Genomic DNA, 22,373 nt, shown 5'->3' on the forward strand with positions numbered 1-22,373 from the left:
TTTCCATACATCTCTTTAACATGTTTCCAAAGATGCATAGAAGACTCATAAAAACTAAAAATCTATGTTATTCTGCTCTCCACAGAGTTGAGTAACCAAGACAGAACAAGTTGATCCTTGCACAGCCAAGAATCATAGGTAGAGGAGTTAGCTTCAGGCTTCTGTATATATAACTCCATTGACATAACCAAACTTGGACCTTCCTCCAAGAGCAAGTGTAACAGCTCCAGCCCAAGAAAGATAGTTGAATTCATTCAACAAAACAGTGCTAAGACGTTGGTTTGGATTAAACTTAACATCAAAAGGAGTTAAGGTTACAAGAGAACTCTAGACTTTAGAAACAGATTTCTCTGCCATAGTAAGCTGACAAAATCAAGATGTAATACCCTGCAATTTTGTTATTAATTTCTTAGAATTTCTAAGAATTAATAAAGTGTTCGTTAGTAGGATTTTGTGGTTCGAGCGTGGAGCGAAATTGTCTCGGACGAATAATTACACGAAACATTGTATTTTCGAGGGGTCAAACGGTTGACTTTTCATTCGTTGAACTTCTCCGAAAACTTCCTTCATGAAATTTATAGAGCACGTCTGCTGAAATATCTTGTGCATTCTAGAATATTCTTGAACAATCTTGAGTCATCTTGAAGCCACAGCATCTCCTAGTCTCACCAGGTCTCCTAGCAACATCAGGACTCCTAGTCCAACTGGGACTCTGTCATTTCTCATTTCCGAGCTCACTCCTAGTTGAGTTAGGATTCCTACTTCAACTGGGATTCCTTTTCTTGGTAGGATTAGAAAAGCTTCATTTCTCCATTTCTGTGCCACATTTCAGCCTTACCTTCATTTCTTTCATTTCCAGCTCTTCCTAGCTCATATCTTGCGTTTGAAGCTCAATTGTACCTAAATACAACAAAGTTAGAAATGACATTGTTAAAGGAATGACTAAGTAAAATATAGGGAAAATGACACTTAAAACATAGGAAATATTAGTCCGATCAGCGTCGATACGAGTTCGTGGACATGCGGAATGCGAAAATCGGAGTTCGTATGAAGAAATTATGACCATCGGAAAAAGTTTCTAATTTTGGATAAATAAAAAAATTTGGGAAAAAAATCAGAAAACTATAGCTTTCCAAAAAAACGAAATCGCGATCCGAGTTTTCTCTCTCTACCGCCCTCCGACCAGTTTCTTCTTCCGGCCATATCTTCGCCGTCCAGCCACTGTTGGCCGCGCCACCGGTCTCATTGGGACCGTCTCTTCATCTTGAAGTCTGTGGTGGTGGTTCATAGCGAATCGCCGCCTGGACGGCGCATTTCGATCTGCTATGAGTTCTCCCACTTCCAGCCACCTCTGGCCGCACCAATGTTCATTTCTGGAAGCCCAGGAGACGCTGATCATCCTCTCCAAGTGGCTTGAACGAATTCGCAGCGAGGAGGAAGAATCGATCAAAAAATCCAAATTCGGGTTTTCTCCGATTTCTTGAGTTTCGAGGTAAATTTCGACGAATCCTTTCATTTCTGGACTTCAATGTAGTTGTGAAAGTTGTTGCACATGTTGTTGTGAAGATTTTGGCGAAGGTATCATGACCCAATTCGGGGGTTGCCGACGACGCGTGGAGCCCACACACAGCCACTACCGGCAGCGCATGGCAGCGCGTCCGGTCAGTTTTTAGGGTTCTGTTTTCAGAGTTATCTCCTACTCGTCGATACGGGCACATGGATATATTATGTGGTCATATTGTAATAATTGGAAAATTCTAGGTTTTCGTAGTTTCGATTTTCTCGGTTTGCGATCCGCGAGTATCCAACCATTGGATCATCGTTTTGATAAATTAATCCTAGAAATTTTCCGGAGACCTTGGGAGGTCTCAGATGAAGTTTTGTCTTGATTGACGAAATCTTCGATTTTGGTTCAAGTGCTCGGTTCGAACCATAACCGTTTTCGTTTTTGGTTTAGTACTACTAAGTTGGGGATTGATTTTACTTAGATGATTGACGGAGAGTGTTCTGTACGTTATCTTAGCTGTGAGAGAAAACACAGCGGGATTTTGAGGTGAGTAAATCTCACGGTGTTTCAGTTGTTAAATTAATTATGTTTTAATTTAGTTGATTTAATTGTTAGCATGAAAAATCGTATTGATCAAAAAAAAATTATTTATTTTAAAATATATGAAGACTTGATCGACAAGGGTTCGTGGGTAAGTTAAAACAAAGTTTTGATATAAAATGATTTTCGAGTAGTGTAATTTGTAAAACTATAGTTGGTATTAGTGGCATCCATGAGCGGATGACTACGTGTTTGTATATATATATATATATATATATATATATAGACGTGAAATATATATCACGGTGGAATTGGGCGTGGTGTTCACTTTTGTTGTGCAATGTGAAGTTGAAGAAAATAAATGAAATTTGAAAGAAAAGATGGTTTTGTCGGCTTGTGCTTTGATTGAAAAGTGTATGATTTTGATGATGGTTTTGAGATGTGAACATATTATTTTGGAATTGGTTTCGCTATTGTTTTTGTTAGAGAAAATCACTCTCCTATAATGATTTCCTCTCCAGAATCAAAACTGATTGTGTAACCTCTCCACAATCAAAACTAATTGTGTAACTGTAGATTAGTTTTGAATATTTGTATTTATAGCATTGAATTCTGTTGGTAATAGTAGAGCAGATCTTAGCTATATAATTGTACAATTGTAAACATACAGATCAAGGAAAATCATATTCAACATGGTATCAGCCTAGGATCCTTACCTATTCCTTCTTCTCTTCCTGCGTCTACATCTTCCAGTGTTCTCCTTCTTCCTTTTCCAATATTCCTTCATGCATCTTCCTTTAGGTATCATACCTTAATCCTGCAGCAGCAGCTCCCTTTTCCCACCATCAAACACCGGCCATAATTCTCATCCTTTCTCTCAGCAGCAGCAGCAGTCTTCCTTTTCCCACAACCTCTGTACACGATGCAACACAACGTGCCTAGCTTGTTCTCTTCTCCTACCTGGGCTTCCTCTTCTCAAGGCCCACAAAGGTTTTTCGGCCGAAATACTGCTCCCCCTTTTCCTGGAGTCCATTCTGCAGCTGATCCAAATTGGTATCCGGACACCGATGCCACCCATCACATGACAGCTATGCCTGTCAACAATCCACAATCCTACGGTGGGCCTCATAATGTATATATGGGTAATGGGGACTCGATGCCCGTTTCCCATACTGGTAACCTCCCCTTGTCATTAGGTTCTTCCAATTTTTCTTTACAAAATGTCTTTCGCATTCCGTCAATTCGTAAAAATCTTCTCTCTGTGGCTCGTTTCACCAAGGATAATCTTGTTTTCTTCCTATTTCCTCTAGATTTCTATCAAATCTATTGTTTACGTACTGGTCGTTTGTTATTTCAGGGCCCATGCAAAGATGGTCTCTATCCGCTTAGCTTGTCTTCTGAGTTCACAGTCCCCCATGCACTCTCCTCTGTTCACTCGTCTCTTTGGCACAATGCTTAGGTCATCCCTCCTCTTCCGTTTTAGCTCATTTAGGATCTACTCTTGGCTCCACACTTTCTTTTAATTCTTTTTGTAATAATTGCGCACTTAGAAAGTCCCATCAATTACCTTTTCCTTCCAAACATATTTCCGCCTCTTCTCTATTTTCTATAATTCATAGTGATGTATGGATGTCTCCTACCTTGTCTGTAACTGGCTTCAAATATTATGTTCTTTTCACAGATGAATACTCACGTTATACATGGCTTTATCCTATGCGCCGGAAAAATGAGGTCCTTACTCACCTTCAAAAATTGGTTGCCATGATTCGCAATATTTTCCACTGTTCTGTACAATACCTTCAAAGTGACAATGGTATAGAATATGTCAACAATGCCTTCTCCCAGTTTTGTGACTCTTCGGGCATTCAACAACGATTTTCTTGTCCATACACTCCATAACAAAATGGGCTTGCTGAAAGAAAACATTGACATATTGCCACTATGGCTCGCACTCTCCTTCTCACCTCAGGTGCTCCTCAAAATCTTTGGGCTGAGGCTGTTCTCACATCTGTATATCTCATTAACCTTCTTCCCACTCCTACTCTAAATTGGGATACTCCTCACACACGTCTCTATGGTCATTCTCCTTCTTATTCATCCCTTCGTGTTTTTAGTTGCTCATGTTTTCCTTACCTAGGTACAAATGTTCCCAACAAATTGTCTAGTCGTTGTGTCGAGTGTGTCTTCCTTGGTTATAGTCCCCAACACAAAGGTTATCATTGTCTCGATCCAAACAACGGTCGTGTCTATATCTCAAGTCATGTTTTATTCAACGAAACCAATTTTCCCTACAAAAACTTGAAGGTACACACTAATTCATTTACAGATCGCTTCGAGTTCACTATTCTCTCCAATCGAGTTAACATTGCGACTCCGCAGGCCATCCTGCCGAGCTCAATGTCATCTGGCCCAAGCCCAACTGATCAACATATTGAGCAATCTGCCATTCCTCCTCGCGCAAAATAGCCCAATGACCCTAGTCCAAATTCACAGCCCAATGACCCAACTCCAAGTCTGCAGCCCAATGACCCAAGTTCACACTCTGGTCAAAATCCACCCTTGGCGTCTCTCGAATCAGACAGGCACTCCATCAATCTCTTGCTTCTGCTTCCTTCATCACCGGCCCAACTGCGCTCATCGCCACCCCCTGGTCGTGCTCCTCCGGTCGTGACTTACCGCCGCCGTCACCGACCGGTGGCTGCACCTGAGCCGCTTGCTCAGTCCACCATCGCTCAGCAACCAAATGGTGATACTTATTTGGTCATCGCCGAACCTCCAGTCGCCGCTGACCCTCCATCGCCAGTCGTTGTATCTCCCCCTCCTCCTCCACCAATTCTGGCACCAGCTCCTCCACCAGTCCCAGCACCTCCTCCGCCGCGCCCAACACACCCCATGAGGGCTCCGAGATGGAATCATCCAGCCCAAAATTTGCACGGATGGCATTGTAAAGTATCCCATTCCAAAAGCTCTTTTATCTGTTATTAATTCCATGGAACCAACTTGTTATACTCAGGCTTCCAAAGATGTGAATTGGAGAGCTGCCATGACCGAGGAGATTCATGCTTTGTTGAAAAACCATACATGGTCCCTTGTTCCTCCCTCCCCATCTCAGCATATTGTGGGCTGCAAATGGGTGTTCTGCATTAAGCGAAACCCGGATGGCTCAGTCGAGCGTTACAAGGCCCGCCTTGTTGCCAAAAGATTCCATCAATAGCACGGGATCGACTATGGTGAAACTTATAGTCCTGTTATCAAGCGAGCTACCATTTGAACCGTTCTCTGTGTTGCTGTGTCTAGGGGTTGGCCTTTCCGTCAGCTGGATGTCAAAAATGCATTCCTCCATGGCAATGTTCAGGAAGACGTTTACATGACTCAGCCTCCTAGCTTCGTCGATTCCACTCGCCCCTCATAGGTCTGTAAGCTTCATAAGGCACTTTATGGCCTCAAACAAGCACCCCGTGCTTGGTTTCAACGCATGAGCTCTTTTCTGCTTTCTGTTCGTTTTCGACATAGTAAAGCTAACTCATCTTTATTCATCTATCAACATGGATTGCATACAATTTTCTTTCTACTCTATGTTGATGACATTGTCATTACGGGCAGTAGTGATTAGCTTATTCAAAGTTTTATTGATGCCTTGGGCCGTGGATTTGACATTAAGGATCATGGTCCCCTTCACTATTTCCTTAGTTTATAGGTCTAGCCTCATTCCAATGGCCTTCACATCAATCAACTCAAGTATGCTCATGATATTTTAGAGAAGCATGATCTGTTACTCAGTCAACCAGTGAGTACCCCAATGTCGGCAAAGGCTGTTCTCACCACACATGATGGTGATCTTCTTGGAAATCCAACTGCCTTTCGTGAGATGGTTGGCTCCTTGCAGTACCTAACCATTACACGCCCTAACATAGCCTTTGTGGTCAATTCTGTGTCACAATTCATGAGTCAACCTCGTGCTCCACATCTCATTGCAGCCAAACGTATTCTCCGCTATGTCAAAGGCACACTAGGCCATGGTCTCCATTTTAGTCCTCAAAGCCAACCTGCCCACCTTTCTGCTTACTCTGATGCCGATTGGGCCTGCTGTCCAGAATCTCGCCGTTCCACTTCCGGCTATCTCATTTACCCTGGCAATACCCTTATCTCTTGGTGTTCCAAAAAGCAACGTACCATTGCTCGCTCCAGTGCAGAATCTGAATATTGATCCCTTGCTCATTCCAGTGCCGAGACAACTTGGTTAGGCTTCTTACTATATGAACTTGGCATCCATATTCAGTACCCCATTCTGCTTTACTGTGATAACTTAAGCGCCACATACATGGCTTCTAATCCGATCTTCCACGCTCGCACCAAGCACATCGAGTTAGATTATCAGTTTGTTCGTGAAAAGGTAGCACTCGGGAGTCATCAGGTTCATTTTGTCCCTTCTGTCGATCAACCAGCTGATCTTCTTACTAAACCACTTCACCAGCAGCGCCATAATCTCCTATGTACCAAACTTGTGTGTCCTGAGCCGCCCAGTTTGAAGGGGGGTATTAGAGAAAATCAATCTCTTATATTGATTTCCTCTCCACTCCACAATCAAAACTGATTGTGTAACCTCTCCACAATCAAATCTGATTGTGTAACTGTAGATTAGTTTTGAATATTTGTATTTATAGCATTGAATTCTGTTGGTAACAGTAGAGCAGATCTTAGCTATATAATTGTACAATTGTAAACATACAGATCAAGGAAAATCATATTCAACAGTTTTGAGGTTGTTGGAGATGAGGAAGCAATATTATGTGATAACCAGTGTGGTGATCTATGTGATGATCTGCATGATGATTTTGTGTAAATGACGTGGTTGATTTTGTGTAAATGACGTGATTGATTTTGTATAAATGACGTGGTTGATTTTGTGTAAATGAAGTGGATTGTTGTTGAGTGATTAATATTGAGAGTGATGTCGTGGTGATTAGTATTCTAAATAGATAAACGTGCATTTATTTCTAATTTATTTCTAGTATTGAATTGCTTATTGATTTTATTCGTAATCTCCTGAACTAAGTATCTGCAGGGATTACTATTTCTTTATATTGTTTTCTCTTCATGTGATCACCTGAACTAAATCATATGCATGGATTACTATATTATTTTGAATTGTTTCACTTTATTATTCCGGTCTACTATTGTGGTTCGAGTTTACTGATACGAGCTGTCAAAAACTTACCGAGTTTGTTATTGCAACCTGGTAAACTATTCAATGGTGTAGGGGTTGATCCTGCATGTTAGGATAATCGTGGCTGACGTAGGGGTCTTGCTATCGCAACTGTAGGTTTTCGGAAGCTAATTTTGTTGCTTTGACTTCTTCAGACTTCCGTTTGTAGTAAGCTCTAAGGGAGCGTTTACTTATTATTTTGTTAAGACAACTTAATTTGTAAACTTGTGTAATGTAATATATGACTCTAAAGAACGAGTCTGTATTGACATTGTGAGTTCGGAACTTAGTTGCACACTTGTTTTAAAAAGAAAATTTTTCCTGGTATTTAGGGTTGATGTTCGAATCATCACACCCGGTGTGTTTGTGTTTGTTTATTTAGTTTATTATTTGTGCTTGAAAATCGGGCCGTGACACAAGAACAATTAAAAAGAGTCAAGCTTTGAATTCCTGCTCTGATACCATGAAGAAAACTAGACACACACTTGTGGAAGGTTTTCTGGTATATTACTTCTTGAAGAAAAACACATTACAAGATTACACCATATAGACACATTGAGTGAGGAAACAGACTTCCATCACCCCTTAAGACACTCAAAGAGGACTTTAATCTCAATTTAAGGAACAAGCCTCCCATAACTATGTTAACAACTCTATGTTAACAAAATCTATCAACTGAGGTAAGGTGAGGTAAGGTATTAATAGTAAAAGATAATGTTAAAGTCAGTAAAGCGATACAACCATACTGCCAATGGTTCGTTTGCATGCAATGGAAAGTTTTTTATATTATAAGGTTTAGGAGGAGAGGAGTCATGTGTGAAAAGAGGAGGAGAGGACTGTTGTGTGAAATGAGTGCAATAGTCTGAAATACTGGCAAAGCCGAATGATACGACCACTATACGATCATTTTGTACATGCCATTAATTGATCACTTTTAAGGTAGTTGTTGACAAAAATCAATTGTTTTTTGTTTTTTTTTCCTTTTTCTCTTGCGAAGGTATTTATATGGTTATATATAATGTACAATTAGAAAATTAATAATTCATCATTAGCTCTTGCATCATAGTTTTATTCTTCTATAATTCACCATCTAATTTTGAATGCATTTTCTTTTACCGTTTTTATTTTTCTTCAAAAACTTCCATAAAATGAAATCTGAAAATGGATGAGCAATAGAAATATTTGTGTTTTTATTATTATTATTAAGTTTGCAGTGAGAAAATAATATAATTTTTCTTAATAGTTTGAAGTGAGAAAAGAACGCTCGCTATCTCACAAACATAGATAGAGGTTACAAAACGAGGTTTCTTGGAACACTAAATATATATATTTGGTCGATTCAAAAATGCCCTAATCTTTTGGGCTAGGGATTAGCCGTTTTGGGGTGTTTACATGAACCAACATGTTCAAATTTTCTGCCTTTACACTATCTGAATTTGAATCTTTGGAGTTTAGAATGTAAATAAACATGTTATCTGTTTCATTTTCCTATAGTACCTTACATGGCATGTGTCTGCCTTTACAATGTGACCACAAATAACATTGGGTCCTAAAAATATAAATTCATACAATTCCTAAGTTGGGACATTCGAGGCATAACTACACACTACAAACTTTTGAAATTTTATTGAATGTCTATCAAGCTCCAAGTTTTTTCTTGTTGGAAACAACCGCGCGTCATGTAATGATAATCAATTGTCTTCCCATACAGAAAACTGAGAATCTTGCCTACAGGGTTGTTTTTGCTGTGAAGGCACCTCTTTAGTTAGATTTTAGAACATCAAAATATGATGCAGGCCTCTTCTTGGACTTCACAGAGAGTTCCTGAAAAATATGAGAAGAATGCTTTAGAATGAACATTTCTCTTCGTCCACCGATGGTTTGCAGAATGCCTAAGCATTCCGAGCTGTATTACAGTATTGTTCCTTTCTTTTTTTTTTCGGATTACAAGAATTATTCTACGTGAAAGAACAATTTTTCTAATCCAAAAAAAAGAACAAATATGTAATGAAGTGTTCTTTCCTTCTTGTACAAAGCAGAGTTCTTCTTTCATCCACTCAAAAGCTCAAACCAATTTCATACCTCTATTGCAGAAGCCACACGCAAAATTGAAGCTTCCCCCCAGGGACGGCCAATTAGTTGCAGACCAATTGGAAGTCCTTGTTTATCATAGCCAACCTGAAGATTGAAGAAATACCAAAATAGAGAAAATCAGCCCGGCAAAGCAGAGACCTAATAAATAGGTCAATAACAACAATGAGACATCCATGCTTTGTTACTAACCAGAATACTTGCTATATAAACTTGTCAAGGCATGAGAATAACAACACAACAAATTCAACTATGTGTGCATATCATAAGGAACTAATGTCTAAAACAAAAAAAAAAACACCAAAGACAGATAAACTAATTAGTCCTACCTTCATGTATGTTTTCTGTAAACGTTTCACAAAGTCAAATTAACTCTCACAAAGAGAATGGCTTTTCAATATCCCTGTGATTAATTTATTGCACCTTGGAATATTTTCTCATACAGACGAGTAAGATAAATAAGATATTCGTTCATTTAGCTAGGAAGGGGAAGCCACATGTGCTCAACATATGTACACCGAGACTGACATCAAAGTATTTACCATAACCAAATTACAACTATCCATATTAAAACCAAAGAAAGAAAATAAAAGATACTCACAGGTACAGAAATGGCAGGAAGTCCAAGAAGATTTGCAGCAATGATAAACTGCATAAGAAAAGCTGACACAAAGGAAGCCATGTATAAATTTAAGTTCAAAAGATTTCAAAAATTGTATCTTATCTTTTTATCTTCTTTGTATTCCTAGTGTCATACTGTCAGAGTGTCATCTAAACTGACAAGGAGCATAACAAATTCAAATAGAATCAATTTATATGTTTGAAAACCATATTAAAATGTACCTATTTTCATAGGCATCATGTCATTTGCTATGGATTTTTTTTTTTTTTTTTGAAAGTGCTATGGAGTTTCTTTACTTAAGAGAAATAAAAGAATGAAAATCTATTCTGTCAAGATGCAAATCAGATTGAACTGCACACCTAGTCATCTAAACTATGTACGATCATTGACTTCTGAAATCTATCTTCAGAAGAACATAATTTTAGTAAATTAGGACCCGGTTTGTACAGTTTCCAAGAAAATATCTCCAGAACAGAAGTCATAGAACAAATTAATTATAGAGACAGAAACTAAGTAGATAATTGCTTCCAACATCTGTCTTCAGATGAAAAAAATTTTAATAACTTAGAACCACTTTGGTACAGTTTCCCAGAAAATATCTTCAGAGGGAAAACAAAATATTTGTTCTCAATACTTTTGATTTTCTTACATAAAACGAAACTCAATATGTTGATGTATCCAAATTCAAAAGAAAAAATTTAGAATTTTTTGCAGTGTATTCTGTCTGTAATTGAAAAACTACTTTTACGTGAAGAAAGACCATAGACACCCATAAAATTATATTAATGTATGTAATAAATAGATAACAGCTCCAACTCATCCAAGAGCCTTTATGCAAACAAGAAAAGATATTTTAGGAATTTAGAATATACACGGACTGTCATAGTTTTATACTAGAGTGCATATCCTTGAATATAAGATAATATCAAAAATACTAATCAAGTATCAAATGTCATTACTAAATTACTACCAAAATCATTTGGAATAAATTTGTAACTGAATGCAATAACTCATCTGTCATTGATCCATTATTGAATTGGTTTGTAGATCAGTAACCAATCCTTTCACACATACCCAGTTGTGGGAGTCACTATCACGTCGACCTTCTTGAAGATTTCCATATGATGGTACATAATCCTTCTCCTGAGACAAATTTAATAGAAGTTAAGAGCACAGACATGGTAAATTATAAGCTTACAGATTCCCCCTAGGAATCTCACCTTTTCGCTGAGCAGGCATTCAGTGACTTATTTTATAACCTAACTTCATAATATACTGCAAACATACAATATTTGAAGCATTTGCATACCATGCATTTTAGTTAAGAAAAAGACAATGAAATTCACAATGTGCATGCTAAGAGGCTAAGAGCACATCTTGCTGGAAGAAAGCCAGGTCAACTCCATGAGCAACACAATTCATTACAACTTTACATTTTCCAAGAAAACCAAAAGAGGTTTTGAATAGGAAAGGTTTGTCCGTTTGTCGGAGAACATAAAAGTTTGCCATCTTTTTGTAGTCTTGTTTCCTTGATCTAATGAAATGAAACTCTTGTTTCTCATCAAAATAAATAAATAAATGTTAAAGGATGTTGAATTCTAATGTGCCTCTTCAAACTAGGGTTTAGTTCTAGAGTTGTAATAGGAGAATGTTCTAGATTTCCTAATTGTATTCAGATTCTATTACCTTATATGTACTCTATAAATCTCTATATAAATTAAAGGGCTCCTATTATCAATAATAGAACACACAATTTCTCTCACAATTCTCTCGAATCATATTTTCCTACAACACGTTATCAGCTCGAGCCCTAACCCTAGCCCTAAAAATCAAAACCCTAAAAATAAAAACCCTAAAACTCCTCTCACCAAATCTGCCGCAAGCCCCAGCCCTGCAGCCCCGTGCCTGCTACTCTCGCAGCTCCTACGCGCCCCTGCGCTCACTGCTCCCCGCGTGCGCTCCCTGCATCTGCTGCCCCTGCAGCCCTACGAGCGCCCGCTGCCTCCGCAACCACCGCACATAGCTAGCCCACGCTAGCGTCTACCCCCCGCAATCCTCAGCCCTACAGCCTGCCCCCGCGCACTCCTGCGCGACCCTGCGACCGCCAGCCTGCCCCCGCGCCCCTACGCCAACCAGCCCAGCGCTCGCCCAAGCGCTACCCGCCCGTGCGCTCGTTGCTGCCTACTGCCCCGCAGCCTACCTCCGCAGCTCTCGCGTTTAGCTAGCCTCGCCCAAAGCTTGCCTACCTCACACATCCCCGCAGCCTGTTTTCCAACACGCCTGCATCAACACGCGCGTGTTCTCAAGCCTCGAATCAACAAGTAAGTTTTTAAGATTATAGTTCCTGCTTTCTTGTCTTTTAAATTTCTTTATTTTCTTCGGGGATTGCAATCTTCCCTTTTTCCTCCATCCCACCTTTCTATAACGTGGGTTCGATTATTTAATAAGTGGAATTGTGGGAATTCACGTTATATACGAACTAAGAGCGTTCGTGATCGTAGGACTAAGAGCGTCCTCAAGCATCGATCTTTGACCATATTGAACATCATTGTTTTGGTCTAATCCAAATATTCTTGGAAATAGATTTCTTAGTAGCATAACTCGGAAATCTTATTAATATTAGTTTTCGTGGAAGTATTGACTCCGAAACTAATTCGTTCTTGTTTCACTTTTCAGGATGTCGAACTCGAACGGACTCAATTTTGTTCCATTGGATTATGCAGGCAAAAGATACCTAATATGGGCTCGGGACGTTGAGCTCCACCTTATTGCCCATGATTTATCGCACACAATCCAAGAGCTTTTTTCTAAAGGAACTGCTCCAAACCCTCAAACTGAGATCAACAATTTCAGGGCACTTGCCGTGATGATGCGTGACATGGATAGGGACCTCCAGTTTGAGTTCATGAATGAGGATAGCGCTATAAAGCTATGGCAAGCGCTTCGTGAACATTATGGCAATGTTCGTGACTACATCCTTCTGAATTTAGAAGCAGAATGAAATGATCTTCGCTTCCCTGACTGTGATTCAGTCATGCAATTTTATTCGGAAGCTCTCCGCATCAAAGCAATGATGCATCTCTGTGGAAAGACGATCACAGAAGAACAATTGATTGAGAAAACCCTCAATACCTTCCCTGTCTATGGTATGAGGTCCTCTAATTTATTCCGGACTCATGTAAATGTAAGTCGGATCACAAGTTTTCAACAGCTTATTGAAGCTATGGCCACTGCTGAAAGACATGGCAATGAGCTTGTGAGAAGAGAAATTGATAGGCTTCAAGATAGCCATCAAGAGTATCGTCCCATGGCTAGAAAAAGTCACCATCGACGTCATGATCCATATGATCGAAATTCTCATGAAGGTAATCGCCAAAGGGGACAATCACGCGACCGTAGGAGCCGTGACTTTGAGGGATGAAGGGTTGGAAACCATGGAGCCAACATTGGCCATGGTCATAATTTTCCAACGCCTCAGGTCCTAGGGACCATGCATATTACGCCAATGAGCCTCAATCAAGGGACAATCCTCTTCATGGTATCTATTTCTGATATGGAACGTCTGATCAATGGGCCTGAGTTTGCAATGTACCTAAGAAGGTAGCCGCCTCACGGTGATCAAGACATCGAGTCAAAGAAGACTTTAAATCTGGCGAAGAAGACAAAATGCCGCAGATTTCTTTAGTATAGTCTTTTATTTTTCCAAGAATTATGTAATGGCAATTCTGCCTTAATCAATAAATGATATTTTGTATCAACTCTCTCTCACTAGGCTCACCCAATTAAGTATGATGTCTAGGAACCTAGTTGAGATTAGTGGTACTTAAGAGAGCCTCGCTCCACCGACATCTCTTCTTACTTTCCTGGTCATGTTTAATTGGAGTTACCAAAAGGATTGAGTGACTGCAATTTGTCTTAGTTTGATTTTTATTTTGGATTAGATTTTTGGTTACGAAACTTTGATGTAATCATTGGCTATTAATAAAGTGTCGATTCTTTAATGTCTTGGACATACTTTAATTCGAACTTTATTATTTCAAAGATATAAGAGCCAATGATTTTCATGTGGAAACACATTGTGAGAATAGACAAGAGTCCCTTTGCATCACCTCCAATGACTACGGACATAAACGAGTATTAGAGAAACTTATGTGTCACTCTAGTGGGTTGTATGCAACCATTATTTGCATCACTGAACCCAACCATGTCATGAGAGATGACTTATGGGATTCTGACACATATAGGTTTTGGCACGACCGTTGGGGACACCCAGGTCATGATATGATGGTCCGTATACTAAAGACTTCACACGGACATCCATTTTTCAAAACGAAAAGAAGTAAAAACTGAATTTCGGTCCAAGGAAGGGCACATGCACCACATGGCGTCGTCCCTATGCACAACCGGCCATCATTGGCCGGCGCCGCCTACCCCCTGCGGCCCAAAGATGGCTTTGACGCCACCAATGCCTCCTTGGCCCATTTTCCTACTTATAAAGTCCATTGTGACTTCGTGGCTCAACCAAATTCTTCCTTGGTTGCCTCTAAGGTCCATCGTTCGTTTTACAAAGCCTGCTCTTTAGCAAAATTAGGATCGAGACCATCCTATGCAAAGGACCCAACAGAAATATTTCCATTCTTACAAAGAATCCAAGGGGATTCAGTGGACCGATTCAACCAACGTGCGGACTGTTTAGATGTTGGTTGATGTGCGGACATGCTGGTCACATGTCGCGCTATCGCCCAATCGTAATGCTGCTGATGATAAACTCCTGGCCCAGATCATATGGCTATGGGCTCACTACCCAGATCATCTCATTCAGTCAATTCGACTTGATAATACTAGAGAGTTTACATCAAAAAAATTTTTGATGACTATTGCTTATCATTGGGACTTGATATTAAGCATCATATTCCCATGTACAAACCCCATGGTCTCGCGGAAAAGCCACCATTAAACGACTACGATGGTAGCCCGGACATTGGTAATGCTCACCAATATTTCCGCTTGGGGTTATGCAATATTGCATGCAGCTATGCTAATTCGTCTACGACTCATAGCTACTCAACTTTTATTTGCGTTACACCTAGTGATTGGGTGCGAGTCTAAATATCTCGTACTTATGCATATTTGAGTGTGCGGTTTATATGCCAATTGCGCCACCACAGCGCATCAAAATGGGTCATTACAATGAATGCATATATATATTTATGTTGGATATAAATCTCCAACTATCCGTCCGCTATGTAGAACCCTTGACAGGCGATCTCTTTACCGCTAAATTTGCGGATTGTCACTTTAATAGTTTAATGAGACAGTATTCTTGTCATTAGGGGGAGATTAGAACGTCAACGTTCAATAGGAACGACAAGAATTGTCGTGGTCTGTCCCCACTATGTCTCATCTCGATCCCCTAAAAGTGACGAGATCACATATACCTGCTGCAAACATGCCTACAAGGATAGACCCAAAAGAGATGGGCACGGCACCACCACCATGGATGATGGTATAGTGACGCCACAATGTGCCATAATGGCGTCATAGGCCATGGGTTCCGCTAGAGAGCGTAGGAGACCCATAGGTTCGATGGATTCTCGCCCTAGGAAGAGAGTGAGTTTGGCACGACTTGATCCATTGATCATTGATACTCAAAATCCGTCTCATGAGAATATTTTGGATTGTGGTTATTTCCAAGAGACATCGTTGGGGGACGCCTCAACGTTAGAACCAATTCCTGTGAATATAGAGATCTCTACAAACTACACTAGTGTACATGAGGATGTGGGATTATTGAGACCAATGACATCGAACCTTACTCCGTTGAAGAATGCCAACGTAGAGAAAATTGGCCTAAATGGAAAGATGTGGTCCAGGTTGAATTGGATTCACTAACGAAGAGGAAGGATTTCGGGCCTGAGATGCCAACACCTCCTAAAATAAAGCATGTTGACATTAATAGGTCTTCGTTAGATAGCCTGATGAGAAAAAGAGATGGTAATCTCTCCTTATGGCGCAAGGCTTCTCACAAAACGCCCTAGAATCGACTACGATAAGACATATTCTCTCGTAATGGATGTCATTGCACTCCACTACCTTGTCAGTTTGGTAGTTTCCGAATAACTGAACATGCAGCTTACGAATGTGGTCACTACGTATCTTTATGGCGATCTCGATGCAGAATATAATGAAGGTTCTTATTAACTTCATTTACCCAAGTCAAGTGGCTCTAGACCACGGAGCGCGTTTGCAACGAGGTTGAAACGCTCACTAAAGTGACTACTTGATTGGGAAGGGATATGATGAACTATGCCCACGCGTTTCCATGACAAGTTCTGGATTTGCAATTGTCGCGGTTTATGTTGATAAACATAATTGGAACCCTTGAGAGTTAAGGGAAACCGCTGAACACTTGAAATCCGAGTTTGAGAGGAAGGATCTTGGGAGAACACGGTTTTGTCTAGATTCAGAACTTGCATACTGTGTCAATAAATGCTTAGTCATTTTTATAAAGTCAAAGATGCACTCCCATGGTCGTCCGTTGTCTTGACCCTATGAGGGATCCGTTTCGTCCCAGGGATGATGACGAAGACGTGTTAATAGCAAAAGTGCTTACCTGAGTACAATAGGCGCATTATTGTACTTATTACAATACAAGACCGGACACCTCAATTGTTACGAACTTGTTGGCTAGATATAGCCCAGCGCCAACACAACGTCATTGGACTGGTATAAAGACAATCTTTCGTTACTTAAAATGTACGATAGATATGAGCTTGTTCTATCCCTATAGAGAAAAAATAATGACGGAAGAATGAGAATGGATCTCATTAGCCTAAGAGGCGCCGTCCAAGACGCCGTGACCGACGAGCTGCCTCCGCCAAGGGTGGCCGGCGTCATCCTCCTCCCTTACATCAAAACAATGGTGATGTCTTGATGGGTTTTGCTAATGCAGGGTATCTCTCTGACCCTCACAAAGGTCGCTCCCAAATGGGTTATGTCTTTACCATGAGGAGCACCGCGATATCTTGGAGGTCTACAATGTTGCTACTTCCTCGAATCATGCAGAGACTATTGCTCTACATGAAGCCGTGCGTGAATGCATATGGCTAAGGTTTGTAATTAGACATATTCGAGGAACTTATAGTTTGAAGTCTACCACAGATGAACCTACATGCATTTATGAGGATAATGCAGCTTGTATTAAGTAAAATAAAGGTAGGTTTCATCAAGGGCGACAACACCAAGCATATATCGCCTAAGTTCTTTTACAATCAGCAACAACAATCACTTCTAAAGATTGAAGTAAATCAAATCCGATCAGCGGATAATGTAACAGACTTATCTACTAAGTCATTACCTAAATCCACATTCGAGAAACATGTAAAGATTATCAGATTATGAAAGTTATCCGAACTCCCATGATTGTAGCAATCAGGGGGAGATGTCGACATCAGGGGGAGGATGATGTCTACATGTTCGATCTCGAAGAGTGAAGGACGTGTTGTGCTCTTTTTGTCCTTCGACCAGGGTTCTTTTTGTCCCACTGGGTTTTTGTTACCTGGCAAGGTTTTTAGTGAGGCAACGATCAAAGCGTCATCACCAAGTTTGAGCGGCATAAGGGGGAGTGTTGAAGGATGTTGAATTCTAGTGTGCCTCTTCAAACTAGGGTTTAGTTCTAGAGTTGTAATAGGAGAATGTTCTAGATTTCCTAATTGTATTCAGATTCTATTACCTTGTATGTACTCTATAAATCCCTATATAAATTAAAGGGCTCCTATTATCAATAATAGAACACACAATTTCTCTCACAATTCTCTCGAATCATATTTTCCTACAACAATAAAAAACATCGTACCAAAATAACATGGCAAACCTTTCCTATTCAAAACCTCTGTTGTTTCTCATCTTCTACAGATCAGATACTTGTAAATTCAATTTCACTATGAGAAAATGTCATTGAAGTAATGATCTTTCACTTATACATGCCTGGTTAAAGGATCGATCAGACACAAATTCAAGAGAAATGAACCATCAATGATCTCATTTACTCTTGATCACAATTTATATCCCAAATTGCAGGTTACAAGGAATTCCAAGCAAACCACAGTATAACAGGCAATGGACACTTTGGATGGCAATCTTCCAAAAACTATTACTCTCATATTTGAAATTTGGGATGACTGGGGATAGAAAACTTTTAAGTTACATGTTTTTAATGACTTTACATGTTTCCCATTTGGTGGTGTTTTTGTTTTTGTTTTTGTTTTTGTATTTGTATTTGGTTGCCTTAATACGTTTTCAGTTAATATTGAATGCTTGTATAACTCCTAAGATAACGCAACAAAAATGAACTTAAATTTCATGTGTTATAATTTATAATCTTATAACTCACAAACAAGCTTTCAGACTTCAAAACTTAATCCATATAACTTGTTTTCAGCTGGTACTAACTTTGGCTCACCTAAAACACTGGGCAGTAACATAGTCTGACGCAGAAAATGATTGGAACAAGGCCATACTAGTCCGTGTATCATATGTCAACTTCACACCATTTCTGTAAAGGAAGAAAAATATAAAGGTTAAGAAAGAAAGAGGAGAGACATAATTTCAGAATGATAAATCTAGCAGGTGTTTTGTACGTCAATCACTCAATCTCACAAATTTCTCTGCATGACCTAAAAAAATAAAGATCCAGTGTATAATTATTTTGATACTTTGAAATCCTTCTGTCTTAGAAATTTATTCTATTCACATAACATATCTAAGTTCAAAAGATTCAATCCATGCTATAAAGAATTAAATTATTTCACTTTACTCCAGTTTATTAATAGCAAAATTTCTATGGCAGATACTTGTTGATCAATTTAAAATTTTATATTTTTGATATGTGCAAAGTAATGAATCAATATTGAAAAGACATTATTTGATAAAGTAATCTGGGGTTCACATCTAAAACCAATTGGCATTCTCAACACGCCCCCGCACGTGTGGCGAATTTTCAAGCCATACACGTGTGACGTGGAGCCCGTGTGGCCGTTAGACATGCACACGTGGGTAACCCGCTCTGATACCATGTTAAAGTAATCTGGGGTTCACATCTAAAACCAATTGGCATTCTCAACACGCTGATATCAGAGCGGAGATCCGATCCTGGACTCTGACTCATTGTTCTTTCATCCTTGACCCTTGTTCATTGTGCTTGGATTTGTTCCTTGTCCTTTGATCCTTTCATCACCGTTGTCTTCTTATACTTCCAAGAACTTTGTTGTTTTTTCTTCCGCTGCGTATTCACCATGGCTAAAGATCAAGATGTTTCGACCGTAATCAAGCAAGATGGAGATGGTGAGACGTCTCATGGTTCCAAAATTTCTGTCTCCGTTAAAGATGATTCAACTGGAAGTTATGGAGGTGTCAAGCTCAATGGCTCTAATTACCGAACCTGGAAGAAGATGATGGAGGCTCACCTCTGTGGAATCAATAAGGTGGGCTATGTTGATGGTTCAATTGCTGAACCACCAATTGCAGCCAACAATTATTCAAAATGGAAGACTGCAAATGGCTCGGTAACCTCTATTCTTTACAAATCCATGACTGAAGATGTTTCACAGATGATTATGGGATGTAATACAGCTGAAGAAATTTGGGAAAGCCTTAAGGAGATCTATTTTAACGGAACAGATTTTGCCGAGGTTTATGAGTTGAGCACTCAAGCCGCCCGTATGACACAAGATGGAAAACTAGTTGCCATGTATTTTGCAAAACTAAAAGGGGATTTGGCAAGAAATTGATCAGATGCGTCCATGTCGCATGAAGTGCCCGGATGATGTCAAGATTTATAAGGAGGAGCAAGATCTCATGAGAGTTCATGTTTTTTTGGCTGGCCTAGATCCAATTTTTGAGAATGCAAGGAGCGAATTACTTCGCCAGACTACCACACCAACCTTGCAGCAAGCCTTTGCTTATATTCGCAAAGATGAGACCCAGAGGGCTGGAACTAGAGCAGTTACTTCAGAAGTTGCAAGCCTTGCAATTCAATCAAAGCCATCCAATTCCTCAAGTAATCGGTCACTCTCAGGAAATCGGCCTCCTTCTTCTCTGCGTCCCTCTCCTCAAGGTCCTCCTCCCGGGTTCTCCTCAAATCTGACTTGTAACTACTGCAAGAATCCAGGCCACATCAAAGCAAATTGTTACAGGTTGGTTGGTTTTCCAGCAGACTACTTTGATAGGCCTCGACCTCACGACAACAAACCCAAGGGAAAGGCTGCTGTTCATCTTGTTCAAGACCAAGATTACTATGCGGTGACAGAACCAGATCACACCAACTTGGCTGGTAAGGATACCGCATCAGTAAGTCGCAGTGGTAATGGTAAGATTGGAATTGCTTTAAAATTTTCTAGCTTTACTGGTGGCAATACTTGGATAATTGATTCTGGAGCATCTGACCATATGACCTATGATCGTAGTGTACATACATGTACATTTGCAAGCATAATTAGCTCTAATGGGCTACGCTCATTGTACCGCCAAAGGTACTAATTCCAACCAAAGGAATGACATGCAGACACACCGCTAGGCGGGCTACAGCCTCAGCGTCGGACCACCTCCAGATCGCCGCCGACGCGCCGCCACGCGCCGCGCCAAGATGGCATCAGAAGCTTCTGAAACTGGGAACTGAAGCATATCAGTCCCACATCGAAAACAAAGAGAAGATCAACCTCTTCCTCACCTATAAAAGGTTCTCTCCTCTCTCCTCATTAATGACGCTTTCAATACTTACCTATTGTTACTTTGTCAACATAAATACATTGACTAACTTAGGCATCGGAGAGTTGAAGACCGCCCAGCGCGGTCTCCCTCTGACGCCCTATGTATTTCACTTGACAGGTAGCGGAGGTTTTGAGAGCACTGCAGGTATCGATCCGCTCACCGGATCAGCGTTAACAAAGGTTCAGCTACCGCCGGACTTTTAGACATTAACATTGGCGCCGTCTGTGGGAACCCTTGAACAAAAGGCCACCCCACCACAATCACCATGACTAACGATAGCGGGGGAAACGCTGAAGAGCAGGCAGACCATCCCGCCATCCCCTAACCCTCTAACCCAGCGGCAGGCGTTAACCGCGCACTATTCAACACCCCGGCCAACCCCGGCGGTGAGACAAATCCAAGCAGCAGCCGCCCACCAGGGAAGGACCTCGCCGCCATGTACGAGCTGGCATTGGCAGACCTTCACAAGGCAAACAGAGAACGTGAAGAGGAGCGCAGAGAGAGGACTGAGGCCCAAAAACAGGTGGCTACGCTGATGTCACGATTTGATGACCTGAAAAGGACGCTGGAAAGAACCGCCAATCCAGCGCAGAGCGAGCAATCACACAGCACAAGGCGTAGTCAGCCCAACATTGGCACATCGGCACCAGGACCAGTCATACAGATGCAAGTCCCGCTGGACCCACCTGAGCTATTGGGGATGGGACCACCGCCCATCCCCCAGCTAATGTTAGAGCAGGAGGCGGAGACAGTACCGCGCACCAACCGCTCGGAAGCTAGGGCAAGAACTGAGGGCAATCCGCCTGCGCCAAGGTGTAGGCAGGCCCAGCGGAGTACCCAGGCCGGATCCGCCGACGACGCAACAGCCCAAATTTTGGAAAGGATGCAACGGTTGGAACAAAGGTTAGTCCGGGCGGAGTCGGGCGCCCCAGCGCCAACTCAAAGTCCACTTTTCACGTCCAGACCAGGGCCCTTTACCGCTGCAATTCTGCAAGCTATCAGACCGGCACACGCAAAAACTCCAAAGATGTCACATTATAGCGGCACATCCGACCCCTTCGTCCACGTGGGGACCTTCAAGAAGGTCACCAATAACAAGGGATTTGACGACCACACCCTGTGCCACTTGTTCAGTGAAACGTTAGACGGTGAGGCGATGAATTGGTTCTTCGAGTGCCCGCCGGGATCCATTGACTCATTCCATGCACTATCTCACACCTTCCTCTCTCGGTTCATCTTATTGTCCGCCGGACATCATAGCACAAGTCAGCTGTTTAGCGTCAAGCAAGGGGGAAACGAATCACTGAAGGCATTCGTCACAAGGTGGCAAGCGGCAGCATCTTAGTGCCGCGATCTAGACAAATCAATGGCATCGGCGGCCTTCAAGCAGGGACTCCTCAAGGGGCCATTCCTCTACCACCTCAACTACAACCATCCAAACGCGGTATATGACCATATCATGAGTGAGCCGGTCATTCACGCCCAGGCGGAATTCATCACATATGGAGAAGCCCCACCGCCACCGGCAACGCCAGCAAAGAAAACACAACCCACCTCCAGTCAGCAGGAGACCGTTAATAAAGCACCCGCCGCACCGCCAACTGACAAGAAAAGGGAATGGCAACAGGGCCACTACCAGA

General features: G+C 41.2%; 1 protein-coding gene and 1 pseudogene across 1 annotated transcript; one reads left to right on the top strand and one right to left on the bottom strand.

Moving 5' to 3' along the window:
* Positions 1–5,846: 5,846 nt before the first annotated feature.
* On the top strand, positions 5,847–6,254 carry LOC133737418 (uncharacterized mitochondrial protein AtMg00810-like). Its single transcript, XM_062164972.1, has one exon. The coding sequence runs from the start codon at positions 5,847–5,849 to the stop codon at positions 6,252–6,254; it is 408 nt and encodes a 135-aa protein (XP_062020956.1).
* A 2,338-nt stretch (positions 6,255–8,592) lies between these two features.
* LOC133737419 (fatty acid amide hydrolase-like) overlaps positions 8,593–22,373 on the bottom strand; it is a 39,342-nt pseudogene continuing 25,561 nt past the window's right edge.

The sequence above is a fragment of the Rosa rugosa genome, chromosome 3 (genome assembly GCF_958449725.1).
Source record: "Rosa rugosa chromosome 3, drRosRugo1.1, whole genome shotgun sequence".
Taxonomy (NCBI): domain Eukaryota; kingdom Viridiplantae; phylum Streptophyta; class Magnoliopsida; order Rosales; family Rosaceae; genus Rosa; species Rosa rugosa.